Source organism: Oncorhynchus keta, unplaced genomic scaffold, assembly GCF_023373465.1.
Source record: "Oncorhynchus keta strain PuntledgeMale-10-30-2019 unplaced genomic scaffold, Oket_V2 Un_scaffold_275_pilon_pilon, whole genome shotgun sequence".
Taxonomy (NCBI): Eukaryota; Metazoa; Chordata; class Actinopteri; order Salmoniformes; family Salmonidae; genus Oncorhynchus; species Oncorhynchus keta.
The window spans coordinates 757,446-775,345 of record NW_026290897.1 but is presented as its reverse complement, the minus strand read 5'-3'; the positions used below and the strand labels follow the sequence as shown (position 1 = coordinate 775,345).

General features: G+C 44.9%; 1 protein-coding gene across 1 annotated transcript in view; it reads left to right on the top strand.

The window, feature by feature from the left end:
- LOC118379852 (chromodomain-helicase-DNA-binding protein 9-like) overlaps positions 1-17,900 on the top strand; it is a 175,882-nt gene that overhangs the window by 106,121 nt on the left and 51,861 nt on the right. Inside the window, 5 exon segments of the mRNA XM_052515481.1 lie at positions 10,885-11,034; positions 11,500-11,568; positions 12,105-12,160; positions 12,564-12,681; positions 15,407-15,493. Of these exon segments, the coding sequence (XP_052371441.1) occupies positions 10,885-11,034; positions 11,500-11,568; positions 12,105-12,160; positions 12,564-12,681; positions 15,407-15,493 (480 nt within the window).

Below are 17,900 nucleotides of genomic sequence, written 5' to 3'. Positions count from 1 at the left end.
GCTACAGTATGCAGGCTCTTTATGGCTGCAGAACTCTTATGACGGTGTTATTGTGATTATTATAGGCATGGAGTCCCTCCCCATGTCTCCAAGGCTACAGTATGCAGGCTCTGTATGGCTGCAGAACTCTTACGATGGTGTTATTGTGATTATTATAGGCATGGAGTCCCTCCCCGTGTCTCCAAGGCTACAGTATGCAGGCTCTTTGTGGCTGCAGAACTCTTATGACGGTGTTTTTGTGATGTTTAAGGCATGGATTCCCTCCCCGTGTCTCCAAGGCTACAGTATGCAGGCTCTTTATGGCTGCAGAACTCTTATGACTGTGTTATTGTGATTATTATAGGCATGGAGTCCCTCCCCATGTCTCCAAGGCTACAGTATGCAGGCTCTGTATGGCTGCAGAACTCTTACGATGGTGTTATTGTGATTATTATAGGCATGGAGTCCCTCCCCGTGTCTCCAAGGCTACAGTATGCAGGCTCTTTATGGCTGCAGAACTCTTATGGCGGTGTTATTGTGATTATTATAGGCATGGAGTCCCTCCCCGTGTCTCCAAGGCTACAGTATGCAGGCTCTTTATGGCTGCAGAACTCTTATGACTGTGTTATTGTGATTATTATAGGCATGGAGTCCCTCCCCGTGTCTCCAAGGCTACAGTATGCAGGCTCTTTATGGCTGCAGAACTCTTATGACGGTGTTATTGTGATTATTAAAGGTATGGAGGCCCTCCCCATGTCTCCAAGGCTACAGTATGCAGGCTCTTTATGGCTGCAGAACTCTTATGACGGTGTTATTGTGATTATTAAAGGCATGGAGGCCCTCCCCATGTCTCCAAGGCTACAGTATGCAGGCTCTTTGTGGCTGCAGAACTCTTATGACAGTGTTTTTGTGATGTTTAAGGCATGGATTCCCTCCCCGTGTCTCCAAGGCTACAGTATGCAGGCTCTTTATGGCTGCAGAACTCTTATGACTGTGTTTTTGTGATTATTAAAGGCATGGAGTCCCTCCCCATGTCTCCAAGGCTACAGTATGCAGGCTCTTTATGGCTGCAGAACTCTTATGACGGTCTTATTGTGATTATTATAGGCATGGAGTCCCTCCCCATGTCTCCAAGGCTACAGTATGCAGGCTCTTTATGGCTGCAGAACTCTTATGACGGTGTTATTGTGATTATTAAAGGTATGGATTCCCTCCCCGTGTCTCCAAGGCTACAGTATGCAGGCTCTTTATGGCTGCAGAACTCTTATGACTGTGTTTTTGTGATTATTATAGGCATGGAGTCCCTCCCCATGTCTCCAAGGCTACAGTATGCAGGCTCTTTATGGCTGCAGAACTCTTATGACGGTGTTATTGTGATTATTATAGGCATGGAGTCCCTCCCCATGTCTCCAAGGCTACAGTATGCAGGCTCTTTATGGCTGCAGAACTCTTATGACAGTGTTATTGTGATGTTTAAGGCATGGAGTCCCTCCCCGTGTCTCCAAGGCTACAGTATGCAGGCTCTTTATGGCTGCAGAACTCTTATGACGGTGTTATTGTGATTATTATAGGCATGGAGTCCCTCCCCATGTCTCCAAGGCTACAGTATGCAGGCTCTGTATGGCTGCAGAACTCTTACGATGGTGTTATTGTGATTATTATAGGCATGGAGTCCCTCCCCGTGTCTCCAAGGCTACAGTATGCAGGCTCTTTATGGCTGCAGAACTCTTATGACTGTGTTATTGTGATTATTATAGGCATGGAGTCCCTCCCCGTGTCTCCAAGGCTACAGTATGCAGGCTCTTTATGGCTGCAGAACTCTTATGACGGTGTTATTGTGATTATTAAAGGTATGGAGGCCCTCCCCATGTCTCCAAGGCTACAGTATGCAGGCTCTTTATGGCTGCAGAACTCTTATGACGGTGTTATTGTGATTATTAAAGGCATGGAGGCCCTCCCCATGTCTCCAAGGCTACAGTATGCAGGCTCTTTGTGGCTGCAGAACTCTTATGACGGTGTTTTTGTGATGTTTAAGGCATGGATTCCCTCCCCGTGTCTCCAAGGCTACAGTATGCAGGCTCTTTATGGCTGCAGAACTCTTATGGCGGTGTTATTGTGATTATTATAGGCATGGAGTCCCTCCCCATGTCTCCAAGGCTACAGTATGCAGGCTCTTTATGGCTGCAGAACTCTTATGACGGTGTTATTGTGATTATTATAGGCATGGAGTCCCTCCCCGTGTCTCCAAGGCTACAGTATGCAGGCTCTTTATGGCTGCAGAACTCTTATGACTGTGTTATTGTGATTATTATAGGCATGGAGTCCCTCCCCGTGCCTCCAAGGCTACAGTATGCAGGCTCTTTATGGCTGCAGAACTCTTATGACGGTGTTATTGTGATTATTAAAGGTATGGAGGCCCTCCCCATGTCTCCAAGGCTACAGTATGCAGGCTCTTTATGGCTGCAGAACTCTTATGACGGTGTTATTGTGATTATTAAAGGCATGGAGGCCCTCCCCATGTCTCCAAGGCTACAGTATGCAGGCTCTTTGTGGCTGCAGAACTCTTATGACGGTGTTTTTGTGATGTTTAAGGCATGGATTCCCTCCCCGTGTCTCCAAGGCTACAGTATGCAGGCTCTTTATGGCTGCAGAACTCTTATGACTGTGTTTTTGTGATTATTAAAGGCATGGAGTCCCTCCCCATGTCTCCAAGGCTACAGTATGCAGGCTCTTTATGGCTGCAGAACTCTTATGACGGTCTTATTGTGATTATTATAGGCATGGAGTCCCTCCCCATGTCTCCAAGGCTACAGTATGCAGGCTCTTTATGGCTGCAGAACTCTTATGACGGTGTTATTGTGATTATTAAAGGTATGGAGGCCCTCCCCATGTCTCCAAGGCTACAGTATGCAGGCTCTTTATGGCTGCAGAACTCTTATGACGGTGTTATTGTGATTATTAAAGGCATGGAGGCCCTCCCCATGTCTCCAAGGCTACAGTATGCAGGCTCTTTGTGGCTGCAGAACTCTTATGACGGTGTTTTTGTGATGTTTAAGGCATGGATTCCCTCCCCGTGTCTCCAAGGCTACAGTATGCAGGCTCTTTATGGCTGCAGAACTCTTATGACTGTGTTTTTGTGATTATTAAAGGCATGGAGTCCCTCCCCATGTCTCCAAGGCTACAGTATGCAGGCTCTTTATGGCTGCAGAACTCTTATGACGGTCTTATTGTGATTATTATAGGCATGGAGTCCCTCCCCATGTCTCCAAGGCTACAGTATGCAGGCTCTTTATGGCTGCAGAACTCTTATGACAGTGTTATTGTGATGTTTAAGGCATGGAGTCCCTCCCCGTGTCTCCAAGGCTACAGTATGCAGGCTCTTTATTGCTGCAGAACTCTTATGACGGTGTTATTGTGATTATTATAGGCATGGAGTCCCTCCCCATGTCTCCAAGACTACAGTATGCAGGCTCTTTATGGCTGCAGAACTCTTATGACGGTTTTATTGTGATTATTATAGGCATGGAGTCCCTCCCCATGTCTCCAAGGCTACAGTATGCAGGCTCTTTATGGCTGCAGAACTCTTATGACAGTGTTATTGTGATTATTATAGGCATGGAGTCCCTCCCCGTGTCTCCAAGGCTACAGTATGCAGGCTCTTTATGGCTGCAGAACTCTTATGACGGTGTTATTGTGATTATTACAGGCATTGAGTCCCTCCCCATGTCTCCAAGGCTACAGTATGCAGGCTCTTTATGGCTGCAGAACTCTTATGATAGTATTTTTGTGATGTTTAAGGCATGGAGTCCCTCCCCGTGTCTCCAAGGCTACAGTATGCAGGCTCTTTATGGCTGCAGAACCCTTATGGCGGTGTTATTGTGATTATTATAGACATGGAGTCCCTCCCCATGTCTCCAAGGCTACAGTATGCAGGCTCTTTATGGCTGCAGAACTCTTATGACGGTGTTATTGTGATTATTATAGGCATGGAGTCCCTCCCTGTGTCTCCAAGGCTACAGTATGCAGGCTCTTTATGGCTGCAGAACTCTTATGACAGTGTTATTTTGATGTTTTAGGCATGGAGTCCCTCCCCGTGTCTCCAAGGCTACAGTATGCAGGCTCTTTATGGCTGCAGAACTCTTATGACGGTGTTATTGTGATTATTATAGGCATGGAGTCCCTCCCCATGTCTCCAAGACTACAGTATGCAGGCTCTTTATGGCTGCAGAACTCTTATGACGGTTTTATTGTGATTATTATAGGCATGGAGTCCCTCCCCATGTCTCCAAGGCTACAGTATGCAGGCTCTTTATGGCTGCAGAACTCTTATGACAGTGTTATTGTGATTATTATAGGCATGGAGTCCCTCCCCGTGTCTCCAAGGCTACAGTATGCAGGCTCTTTATGGCTGCAGAACTCTTATGACGGTGTTATTGTGATTATTACAGGCATTGAGTCCCTCCCCATGTCTCCAAGGCTACAGTATGCAGGCTCTTTATGGCTGCAGAACTCTTATGATAGTATTTTTGTGATGTTTAAGGCATGGAGTCCCTCCCCGTGTCTCCAAGGCTACAGTATGCAGGCTCTTTATGGCTGCAGAACCCTTATGGCGGTGTTATTGTGATTATTATAGACATGGAGTCCCTCCCCATGTCTCCAAGGCTACAGTATGCAGGCTCTTTATGGCTGCAGAACTCTTATGACGGTGTTATTGTGATTATTATAGGCATGGAGTCCCTCCCCGTGTCTCCAAGGCTACAGTATGCAGGCTCTTTATGGCTGCAGAACTCTTATGACAGTGTTATTGTGATGTTTAAGGCATGGAGTCCCTCCCCGTGTCTCCAAGGCTACAGTATGCAGGCTCTTTATGGCTGCAGAACTCTTATGACGGTGTTATTGTGATTATTATAGGCATGGAGTCCCTCCCCATGTCTCCAAGACTACAGTATGCAGGCTCTTTATGGCTGCAGAACTCTTATGACGGTTTTATTGTGATTATTATAGGCATGGAGTCCCTCCCCATGTCTCCAAGGCTACAGTATGCAGGCTCTTTATGGCTGCAGAACTCTTATGACAGTGTTATTGTGATTATTATAGGCATGGAGTCCCTCCCCGTGTCTCCAAGGCTACAGTATGCAGGCTCTTTATGGCTGCAGAACTCTTATGACGGTGTTATTGTGATTATTACAGGCATTGAGTCCCTCCCCATGTCTCCAAGGCTACAGTATGCAGGCTCTTTATGGCTGCAGAACTCTTATGATAGTATTTTTGTGATGTTTAAGGCATGGAGTCCCTCCCCGTGTCTCCAAGGCTACAGTATGCAGGCTCTTTATGGCTGCAGAACCCTTATGGCGGTGTTATTGTGATTATTATAGACATGGAGTCCCTCCCCATGTCTCCAAGGCTACAGTATGCAGGCTCTTTATGGCTGCAGAACTCTTATGACTGTGTTTTTGTGATTATTAAAGGCATGGAGTCCCTCCCCATGTCTCCAAGGCTACAGTATGCAGGCTCTTTATGGCTGCAGAACTCTTATGATAGTATTTTTGTGATGTTTAAGGCATGGAGTCCCTCCCCGTGTCTCCAAGGCTACAGTATGCAGGCTCTTTATGGCTGCAGAACCCTTATGGCGGTGTTATTGTGATTATTATAGACATGGAGTCCCTCCCCATGTCTCCAAGGCTACAGTATGCAGGCTCTTTATGGCTGCAGAACTCTTATGACGGTGTTATTGTGATTATTATAGGCATGGAGTCCCTCCCCGTGTCTCCAAGGCTACAGTATGCAGGCTCTTTATGGCTGCAGAACTCTTATGACAGTGTTATTGTGATGTTTAAGGCATGGAGTCCCTCCCCGTGTCTCCAAGGCTACAGTGTGCAGGCTCTTTATGGCTGCAGAACTCTTATGACGGTGTTATTGTGATTATTATAGGCATGGAGTCCCTCCCTATGTCTCCAAGGCTACAGTATGCAGGCTCTTTATGGCTGCAGAACTCTTATGACAGTGTTATTGTGATGTTTAAGGCATGGAGTCCCTCCCCGTGTCTCCAAGGCTACAGTATGCAGGCTCTTTATGGCTGCAGAACTCTTATGACGGTGTTATTGTGATTATTATAGGCATGGAGTCCCTCCCCGTGTCTCCAAGGCTACAGTATGCAGGCTCTTTATGGCTGCAGAACTCTTATGACGGTGTTATTGTGATTATTAAAAGCATGGAGGTCCTCCCCATGTCTCCAAGGCTACAGTATGCAGGCTCTTTATGGCTGCAGAACTCTTATGACGGTGTTATTGTGATTATTAAAGGCATGGAGGCCCTCCCCATGTCTCCAAGGCTACAGTATGCAGGCTCTTTATGGCTGCAGAACTCTTATGACGGTGTTTTTGTGATGTTTAAGGCATGGATTCCCTCCCCGTGTCTCCAAGGCTACAGTATGCAGGCTCTTTATGGCTGCAGAACTCTTATGACTGTGTTTTTGTGATTATTAAAGGCATGGAGTCCCTCCCCATGTCTCCAAGGCTACAGTATGCAGGCTCTTTATGGCTGCAGAACTCTTATGACGGTGTTATTGTGATTATTAAAGGCATGGAGTCCCTCCCCGTGTCTCCAAGGCTACAGTATGCAGGCTCTTTATGGCTGCAGAACTCTTATGACAGTGTTATTGTGATTATTATAGGCATGGAGTCCCTCCCCATGTCTCCAAGGCTACAGTATGCAGGCTCTTTATGGCTGCAGAACTCTTATGACGGTGTTATTGTGATTATTAAAGGCATGGAGTCCCTCCCCATGTCTCCAAGGCTACAGTATGCAGGCTCTTTATGGCTGCAGAACTCTTATGACTGTGTTATTGTGATTATTATAGGCATGGAGTCCCTCCCCATGTCTCCAAGGCTACAGTATGCAGGCTCTTTATGGCTGCAGAACTCTTATGACGGTGTTATTGTGATTATTAAAGGCATGGAGTCCCTCCCCATGTCTCTAAGGCTACAGTATGCAGGCTCTTTATGGCTGCAGAACTCTTATGACTGTGTTATTGTGATTATTATAGGCATGGAGTCCCTCCCCATGTCTCCAAGGCTACAGTATGCAGGCTCTTTATGGCTGCAGAACTCTTATGACGGTGTTATTGTGATTATTATAGGCATGGAGTCCCTCCCCATGTCTCCAAGGCTACAGTATGCAGGCTCTTTATGGCTGCAGAACTCTTATGACGGTGTTATTGTGATTATTATAGGCATTGAGTCCCTCCCCATGTCTCCAAGGCTACAGTATGCAGGCTCTTTATGGCTGCAGAACTCTTATGACCGTGTTATTGTGATTATTATAGGCATGGAGTCCCTCCCCATGTCTCTAAGGCTACAGTATGCAGGCTCTTTATGGCTGCAGAACTCTTATGGCGGTGTTTTTATGATGTTTAAGGCATGGATTCCCTCCCCGTGTCTCCAAGGCTACAGTATGCAGGCTCTTTATGGCTGCAGAACTCTTATGACTGTGTTTTTGTGATTATTAAAGGCATGGAGTCCCTCCCCGTGTCTCCAAGGCTACAGTATGCAGGCTCTTTATGGCTGCAGAACTCTTATGACGGTGTTATTGTGATTATTATAGGCATGGAGTCCCTCCCCGTGTCTCCAAGGCTACAGTATGCAGGCTCTTTATGGCTGCAGAACTCTTATGACGGTGTTATTGTGATTATTAAAGGCATGGAGTCCCTCCCCATGTCTCCAAGGCTACAGTATGCAGGCTCTTTATGGCTGCAGAACTCTTATGACGGTGTTATTGTGATTATTAAAGGCATGGAGTCCCTCCCCGTGTCTCCAAGGCTACAGTATGCAGGCTCTTTATGGCTGCAGAACTCTTATGACGGTGTTATTGTGATTATTATAGGCATGGAGTCCCTCCCCGTGTCTCCAAGGCTACAGTATGCAGGCTCTTTATGGCTGCAGAACTCTTATGACGGTGTTATTGTGATTATTATAGGCATGGAGTCCCTCCCCGTGTCTCCAAGGCTACAGTATGCAGGCTCTTTATGGCTGCAGAACTCTTATGACGGTGTTATTGTGATTATTAAAGGCATGGAGGCCCTCCCCATGTCTCCAAGGCTACAGTATGCAGGCTCTTTATGGCTGCAGAACTCTTATGACGCTGTTATTGTGATTATTAAAGGCATGGAGGCCCTCCCCATGTCTCCAAGGCTACAGTATGCAGGCTCTTTATGGCTGCAGAACTCTTATGGCGGTGTTTTTATGATGTTTAAGGCATGGATTCCCTCCCCGTGTCTCCAAGGCTACAGTATGCAGGCTCTTTATGGCTGCAGAACTCTTATGACTGTGTTTTTGTGATTATTAAAGGCATGGAGTCCCTCCCCGTGTCTCCAAGGCTACAGTATGCAGGCTCTTTATGGCTGCAGAACTCTTATGACGGTGTTATTGTGATTATTATAGGCATGGAGTCCCTCCCCGTGTCTCCAAGGCTACAGTATGCAGGCTCTTTATGGCTGCAGAACTCTTATGACGGTGTTATTGTGATTATTATAGGCATGGAGTCCCTCCCCATGTCTCCAAGGCTACAGTATGCAGGCTCTTTATGGCTGCAGAACTCTTATGACGGTGTTATTGTGATTATTAAAGGCATGGAGTCCCTCCCCATGTCTCTAAGGCTACAGTATGCAGGCTCTTTATGGCTGCAGAACTCTTATGACTGTGTTATTGTGATTATTATAGGCATGGAGTCCCTCCCCATGTCTCCAAGGCTACAGTATGCAGGCTCTTTATGGCTGCAGAACTCTTATGACGGTGTTATTGTGATTATTATAGGCATGGAGTCCCTCCCCATGTCTCCAAGGCTACAGTATGCAGGCTCTTTATGGCTGCAGAACTCTTATGACAGTGTTATTGTGATTATTATAGGCATGGAGTCCCTCCCCATGTCTCCAAGGCTACAGTATGCAGGCTCTTTATGGCTGCAGAACTCTTATGACGGTGTTATTGTGATTATTAAAGGCATGGAGTCCCTCCCCATGTCTCCAAGGCTACAGTATGCAGGCTCTTTATGGCTGCAGAACTCTTATGACTGTGTTATTGTGATTATTATAGGCATGGAGTCCCTCCCCATGTCTCCAAGGCTACAGTATGCAGGCTCTTTATGGCTGCAGAACTCTTATGACGGTGTTATTGTGATTATTAAAGGCATGGAGTCCCTCCCCATGTCTCTAAGGCTACAGTATGCAGGCTCTTTATGGCTGCAGAACTCTTATGACTGTGTTATTGTGATTATTATAGGCATGGAGTCCCTCCCCATGTCTCCAAGGCTACAGTATGCAGGCTCTTTATGGCTGCAGAACTCTTATGACGGTGTTATTGTGATTATTATAGGCATGGAGTCCCTCCCCATGTCTCCAAGGCTACAGTATGCAGGCTCTTTATGGCTGCAGAACTCTTATGACGGTGTTATTGTGATTATTATAGGCATTGAGTCCCTCCCCATGTCTCCAAGGCTACAGTATGCAGGCTCTTTATGGCTGCAGAACTCTTATGACCGTGTTATTGTGATTATTATAGGCATGGAGTCCCTCCCCATGTCTCTAAGGCTACAGTATGCAGGCTCTTTATGGCTGCAGAACTCTTATGACGGTGTTTTTGTGATGTTTAAGGCATGGAGTCCCTCCCCATGTCTCCAAGGCTACAGTATGCAGGCTCTTTATGGCTGCAGAACTCTTATGATGGTGTTTTTGTGATGTTTAAGGCAGGGGTAGGCAAATATATTTATTTATCTATTGTAGTATTATTATTAAAAGGCATGGAAAGGCCATTTCCTCAGTCTGCAGAACGCAGGCCTTTGTGTTTAAAGATTCATGTCATATAGACCAGTTCTTATGACAGTGTTGTTGTGATAGTTAAAGCAATGGAGAGTCCCTGTCCTAGGGCTCTCTTGTTGGCCATGCTGATGCTGAGTGGAATACAGGAGTCACAGCTGTGGTATGGAGTCAAAGTACACCGGGGTGGTTCAGAGTTAGTTCAGGGCCTAACCAACTCAAGAATGAATAGCTCCAGTGTAATTTACTGTTGTTGTTGGTAGAGCTGAGGATTCTGTAGGGGTAGGCCTATTCTATACCTTGAGGACAGTCCTTATCCATAGACACTGGTGTTGAGTGAGGGGGACGATCTGCTCTGTTCCAGTTGACGGAGTATTCAGTGAGTGGGGATGAAAGACTACTCTCTCCCCTAACTCCCCTCTCCCCCTGGCTGTGTCATAGTATGGATCGACTGGGGATTACCCCTCCCCCGCCCATGTGTATGTATAATTATCCTCATTATCCCCCCCACCCAGTCTTAATTAGAGCTGTTTGAAGATGTCATTTAGAATGATCCTCCAGTCCTGTCTGTTGCACTATAAGTGGTGGAGTTAGTAGACAGGCAGCTCTGAGAACAGCTACAGCATCATCACCACAGGGGACCCCTCAACCTCGGAGGTAACCTGACAGGCAGGGAAGGAGGGACCACTCAGCCTGGGAGGCAGCCTGACAGTCAGGGAAGGAGGGACCACTCAGCCTGGCAGGCCTGAGTCTTTTATGGTCAGCCTGGGTTATTCTCATCCACAGACACGTTATTAGTTTCAACTGAATGGTATTTAGTACCTCATTAAACTGCGGCTGTCATTAGCAGGGTCTCTCTGATGTGTTTTCCTAATAATAAGCACCTACTAATAAGCACACATATTGCTGCGGAGTGCATACAACACACAGACACATGCACACACACTATTGAGAATAGACAGGACTGCCTTCGATGGCTGCCTACATATTAACCCAGCAAAACATAGGAAAAGAGTTATACTGATATTTTGGCTGTGCTGATTTGTACAATACAGAACCTCCGTAATACTAAACGTCTTTCCCTTACCCCCCCGTAGACGCGTCGGTCGAACCGCCAGGTGAAGAGGAAGAAGTATGCAGAGGAGGGAGAGGCCAGGGTGTCTGATGAGGAGGTGAAGGTCATGGTTAAAACCAAGAAGACCAGCACTGCTGCAGCACGCAAAGAGCCAGCACAGCAGCTGTTTGTGGTGAGGAGACACTGGCCTGGCCCAGGCAGCAATCAATAACTCTCAATAACATTCAGTTGTTCTAGACCAGTTGTTTCCAACTCCAGTCCTCCAGTACCCCCAAAAGTACACATTTTTGCTGTAGCCCCGGACAAAAACATCTATTTCAATTTGTCAGCTAATCGTCAATCCCTCAACGAGTGAGTTTGTCTGGGGCCACAACAACAATGTGTACTGTTGGGGGTACTGGAGGACTGGAGTTGGGAAACACTATAAGACTGATAGGTTCTACAGTATCAAAACATATCAAGATTACATTATTCATTGCCCTATCTAGTCTAATATGTGTGTTATAAGAGTACAATGCATCTCAAGGCCATACTTCATTCTGATATACATTGAACATACATGAACCTGGTGTGTGGAGTATGAACGTTGTACATGGAGCTGTTAAAGTGGTTTGTTTCCATCTTGTCAATGCTGCAGGAAAACCCCAGCGAGGAGGATGCTGCGGTTGTTGACAAGATCATGTCATCTCGAATTGTCAAGAACGAGGTAGGATTACAATCATTATCTTTAATGCCACACTCACTCATACCACTCTTTGTAGTACTATAGTATTTTAGTTTAGTTAGTCGTACATCTGCTTACCATCTGCAATGTGGGTTTGATTGAATTCAACCCTCTGTCTTTTCCTACCATACACTGAGTGTACAAAACATTAAGAACACCTTCCTAATATTGCATCCCCCTTTTGCCCCCAGAACAGCATCAATTCGTTGAAGCATGGACACCCCGTTCAAAGGAAATTAAATATTTAGTCTGCCCATTCACTCTCTGAATGGCACACGTAGACAATCTATGTCTCAAGGCTTAAAAATCCTTACTTAATTAACCTGTCTCCTCCCCTTCATCTACACTGATTGGAGTGGATTTAACAAGTGACAACAATAAGAGATCATACCTTTCACCTGGATTCACCTGGTCAGTCTATGTCATGAAAATAGAAGGTGTTCTTAATGTTTTGTACACTCCGTGTATGAAGAGCTTTTAGTCTGTATTCTGTTCTATAATATTGGTTCCTCTTCTAGGTCGCTCCAGGAGTTATCGTAGAAGTGGAGGAGTTCTTTGTAAAATACAAAAACTAGTAAGGCATTCTTTTTCATTCCGGCTAAGATAATTGCATGCACATTTTTTAATGTTTGTATTCAACCGAAAAAGCCAAATACAGTATGTTAAACAGAGCGATGTAAGACACAGCTTGTCATTACTAGTTCTTGCACTACCACTTTGAGATGCCTTTGACTGAACTCACATGTGACCTCATTGTAGTTTCAGTAGAACAAAATCCAGGCCAGTCTGAAATGAAGACTAATTTGGTGTGTAGTAGATTGTAAATCCTATACAAATGTAAAATGTACAAAATAGCACACAAATGGAAAATTTAAACATAAAGTAAACATATATCCATTTGAAAGATGTACGACGTCATAAAAGTGTGTGTTCTCGTGTGTTCCTGACTCTGTGTGTTGTCCCTCGGTCTCTCTCAGCTCCTACCTCCACTGTGAGTGGGCCGTAGAGCAGCAGCTGGAGAAAGACAAGAGGATTCAGCAGAAGATCAAACGATTCAAGATTAAACAGGCACAGAGAGCCCACTTCTTTGCAGATGTAAGACCCTTTCACACCAGTGTTTGTGTGTGTGTGTGTTTGCCTGTTTTGCGCAGGCATGTTTGCATGCATCTTTGTAGTGTGCTTTATGTTCATCCCACCCACCTATACAGTGTGTTTTTCCCCCTAGACTCCAGATGGCATGATGGCAGTTTACTGTCTTCCTGTGTGTTTTAGATGGTGGAGGATCCCTTTAACCCTGACTATGTCTTCCTGTGTGTTTTAGATGGAGGAGGATCCCTTTCACCCTGACTATGTCTTCCTGTGTGTTTTAGATGGAGGAGGGTCCCTTTAACCCTGACTATGTCTTCCTGTGTGTTTTAGATGGAGGAGGATCCCTTTCACCCTGACTATGTCTTCCTGTGTGTTTTAGATGGTGGAGGATCCCTTTAACCCTGACTATGTCTTCCTGTGTGTTTTAGATGGAGGAGGGTCCCTTTAACACTGACTCTGTCTTCCTGTGTGTTTTAGATGGAGGAGGGTCCCTTTAACCCTGACTCTGTCTTCCTGTGTGTTTTAGATGGAGGAGGATCCCTTTAACCCTGACTATGTCTTCCTGTGTGTTTTAGATGGAGGAGGGTCCCTTTAACCCTGACTATGTCTTCCTGTGTGTTTTAGATGGAGGAGGGTCCCTTTAACACTGACTCTGTCTTCCTGTGTGTTTTAGATGGAGGAGGATCCCTTTAACCCTGACTATGTCTTCCTGTGTGTTTTAGATGGAGGAGGATCCCTTTAACCCTGACTATGTCTTCCTGTGTGTTTTAGATGGAGGAGGGTCCCTTTAACCCTGACTATGTCTTCCTGTGTGTTTTAGATGGTGGAGGATCCCTTTAACCCTGACTATGTCTTCCTGTGTGTTTTAGATGGAGGAGGGTCCCTTTAACACTGACTCTGTCTTCCTGTGTGTTTTAGATGGAGGAGGATCCCTTTAACCCTGACTATGTCTTCCTGTGTGTTTTAGATGGAGGAGGGTCCCTTTAACACTGACTCTGTCTTCCTGTGTGTTTTAGATGGAGGAGGATCCCTTTAACCCTGACTATGTCTTCCTGTGTGTTTTAGATGGAGGAGGATCCCTTTAACCCTGACTATGTCTTCCTGTGTGTTTTAGATGGAGGAGGATCCCTTTAACCCTGACTATGTCTTCCTGTGTGTTTTAGATGGAGGAGGGTCCCTTTAACCCTGACTATGTCTTCCTGTGTGTTTTAGATGGAGGAGGATCCCTTTAGCCCTGACTCTGTCTTCCTGTGTGTTTTAGATGGAGAAGGATCCCTTTAGCCCTGACTATGTCTTCCTGTGTGTTTTAGATGGAGGAGGGTCCCTTTAACCCTGACTATGTCTTCCTGTGTGTTTTAGATGGAGGAGGGTCCCTTTAACCCTGACTATGTCTTCCTGTGTGTTTTAGATGGAGGAGGGTCCCTTTAACACTGACTCTGTCTTCCTGTGTGTTTTAGATGGAGGAGGGTCCCTTTAACCCTGACTATGTCTTCCTGTGTGTTTTAGATGGAGGAGGATCCCTTTAACCCTGACTCTGTCTTCCTGTGTGTTTTAGATGGAGGAGGATCCCTTTAACCCTGACTATGTCTTCCTGTGTGTTTTAGATGGAGGAGGATCCCTTTAGCCCTGACTATGTCTTCCTGTGTGTTTTAGATGGAGGAGGGTCCCTTTAACCCTGACTATGTCTTCCTGTGTGTTTTAGATGGAGGAGGGTCCCTTTAACCCTGACTATGTCTTTCTGTGTGTTTTAGATGGAGGAGGATCCCTTTAACCCTGACTATGTCTTCCTGTGTGTTTTAGATGGAGGAGGATCCCTTTAGCCCTGACTATGTCTTCCTGTGTGTTTTAGATGGAGGAGGATCCCTTTAACCCTGACTATGTCTTTCTGTGTGTTTTAGATGGAGGAGGATCCCTTTAACCCTGACTATGTCTTCCTGTGTGTTTTAGATGGAGGAGGATCCCTTTAGCCCTGACTATGTCTTCCTGTGTGTTTTAGATGGAGGAGGATCCCTTTAACCCTGACTATGTCTTCCTGTGTGTTTTAGATGGAGGAGGATCCCTTTAGCCCTGACTATGTCTTCCTGTGTGTTTTAGATGGAGGAGGATCCCTTTAACCCTGACTCTGTCTTCCTGTGTGTTTTAGATGGAGGAGGGTCCCTTTAACCCTGACTATGTCTTCCTGTGTGTTTTAGATGGAGGAGGATCCCTTTCACCCTGACTATGTCTTCCTGTGTGTTTTAGATGGAGGAGGGTCCCTTTAACACTGACTCTGTCTTCCTGTGTGTTTTAGATGGAGGAGGATCCCTTTAACCCTGACTCTGTCTTCCTGTGTGTTTTAGATGGAGGAGGATCCCTTTAACCCTGACTATGTCTTCCTGTGTGTTTTAGATGGAGGAGGGTCCCTTTAACCCTGACTATGTCTTCCTGTGTATTTTAGATGGAGAAGGATCCCTTTAACCCTGACTATGTCTTCCTGTGTGTTTTAGATGGAGGAGGGTCCCTTTAACCCTGACTATGTCTTCCTGTGTGTTTTAGATGGAGGAGGGTCCCTTTAACCCTGATTATGTCTTCCTGTGTGTTTTAGATGGAGGAGGATCCCTTTAACCCTGACTATGTCTTCCTGTGTGTTTTAGATGGAGGAGGATTCCTTTAACCCTGACTATGTCTTCCTGTGTGTTTTAGATGGAGGAGGGTCCCTTTAACCCTGACTATGTCTTCCTGTGTGTTTTAGATGGAGGAGGATTCCTTTAACCCTGACTATGTGGAGGTAGACAGAGTACTGGAGGTGTCCTATTGTGAAGACAAGGACACAGGAGAGGTAGGAGTGGGGTGGGCTCTTTCATTCACAACAAATGATTAGACTGCCTTTTGTTGGACAGAGAGCGAGACAGAGTGTGTATGTCTGTACATTGTGTGTGTGTGTGTGTGTGTGTGTATGTGTGTATGTCCTTGAGTGTGTCTCATCTTCTCATTTGTAGAAGATACTATTGTAAAGCATGGGGTCATTCCATACATGTGTATTATGGTTGTTGTCTCAGCTACTTTAGCTGTGTAGCTACTAGTGTTGCTTGGTGTACCGGTACCACGGTAACACCACAAAAATATGTTTTAAGCAATAAGCCTGACGCAACAGATGAGAATGTTTAGCTTAAAATGTTGATAAACTATTAGGCTATTTCTTCACATTATAAGCGGAGCAATACGCACACTAGGCTATAAGTGTGAATGTTCCATTAGCAGGGAAACACCATTCTCAAAAGTAATCCAAATGTAATTATGCATGTATTGCTTTTATTATAAAGGTGCATTTGTATGGTGAAAATGATCCTCCCCAAACTTGATCTCACACGCTGCATATGTATGTCATTTAGAAGTGGATGAATGTGCTTAGTTTTAAGAATTTATTTGGCCACTTTAATTATGATACAAATGTTATCAAAACATATAGGTCTATGGGCTAGGCTATATGAGGTGTGCGAATATGATTTGAAAAAGTCGCAAAAAAACAATGCGCTGTTTGCCTGAAGCTGGGTATCATTCACAAGTGATATCATTCACAAGTGATAGGCTAATATTGTCTCCCAGCAGACTATTCTTGATTTAATCTAGTCTTTACATATACTAAATAATATATGTGTGAAATTTGTCTTGATTTAGAATGGACCATTATCATGCACCTGTATCAAAACAGGGGCAGCTATGCACTTAAATAGAGAATGGAGGGCGCTTTTCCCGTGGTTCATTGCCATGCCAGCCAGGTAGGCCATACTACTGTTGTAAAGAGAAGCAACGTACTTAATATTAGGAAAGTTGAGAAATAAATATAGTAGGCCTAGTCTATAGAAAGCAGATGGGATCTTCCTCTTTTTAATAGAGGCCATCACTCTGTTCTCACGCAATTACATAGCTTATTGAAATGCTGTGCAACATGAGCTCCTCTCATGAAGTGTTTGATTAGATTTTCAACCACATTTGTATCGATGTCAGAGTGATTAGAGGGACAATAGAGTCCGGAGTACCAGGCAGTTAGCAAGTTTGGTAGGCTACTAATGACCATCAGCAGTATCAGAGCTTGGAGAAGCATAATTACCATGACTAAACGGTCATGTGGAATTTGACTCTCTTCGTGACTCGTGACTGCAGGTGTGGCGGTAATATGGTCACCGTAACATCCCTAGGGATGTTAAATAAAATTTGATTTGACAAGCCATTTTCTTTGCTGTAAAGTTGTAAGCATGCCTGTCGTGAAGCGCTGCTCTATTTTCCCTCTCTGACACTCAGAGGCTGCATGACAGTGAACTTGCAAAGTCAGATCAAACTGGCCTGTGCTCTTGGTTATAACAGGTGATGAAATTATATAATGTACAAACTTTGCTGCTCGCTCTGCGTGCTGCTCCAACGAAAGTAAATGTGGACAGTTCTTCCAATATCTTCTATATGCGTCTTGGTATTGGATAAGGATGCACGCAGTTGCATCCCCGATGTGTCTGTCTTCACTTGAAGCCTGTGAGAAAGACCCGTTCATGTGACGGAGAGCCATGTGAGTGAGAGGTGCTTCAGCACACAGCCGGGAGAAGGGATTTATAATTAATCCATGCAAAAGGCATGGATTTTTTTAGGGGGCATTACGGCCACACAAAGGGGATGCAGCCGGGAAATTTGAGGCATTATTAACTACTTGAGTGAAATACTGATGAAGTGTGTTCAGCCTGCGCAAAAAAACAAAGCAGAGATCATGCCTTTCATGTGACTTTTTCAAATCATCATTAGAGTCGCATCATGCAGCCTTACAATGTGTTAAAAATCTAAACATATAGCCCAACATTTGTATCACAACTAAAGTTACATTAATAACTCTAAATGAAGCATATAGGAGTACCCTTTTCTTTGTAACCGCTCACCACAGAATAGAGAAAATATCCTTCCTATTTTATTCAGCTATGTTCAATTGTATTCTTCATACAGAATTCTAAGCAAATCTTGTCTGCTAAATGAACTAGTGTAGCCCACAGCCACATGGCATAGCCAGATCAGGACCTAACATAAGGACAACTCAGAGTATGCTATTCTCTTCTTCTGAAATAGACTACTTTTTCTTCATATCGTGCTTCTTTAGACCTGTCTAAAATAAATAATAGATTTATTGTGAAGGTGTAGGCTATATTACATGGATTTATTAGACTTTTTAAAATGTATATGTTCCAAAGGTCAGCATCAGTGGCTTG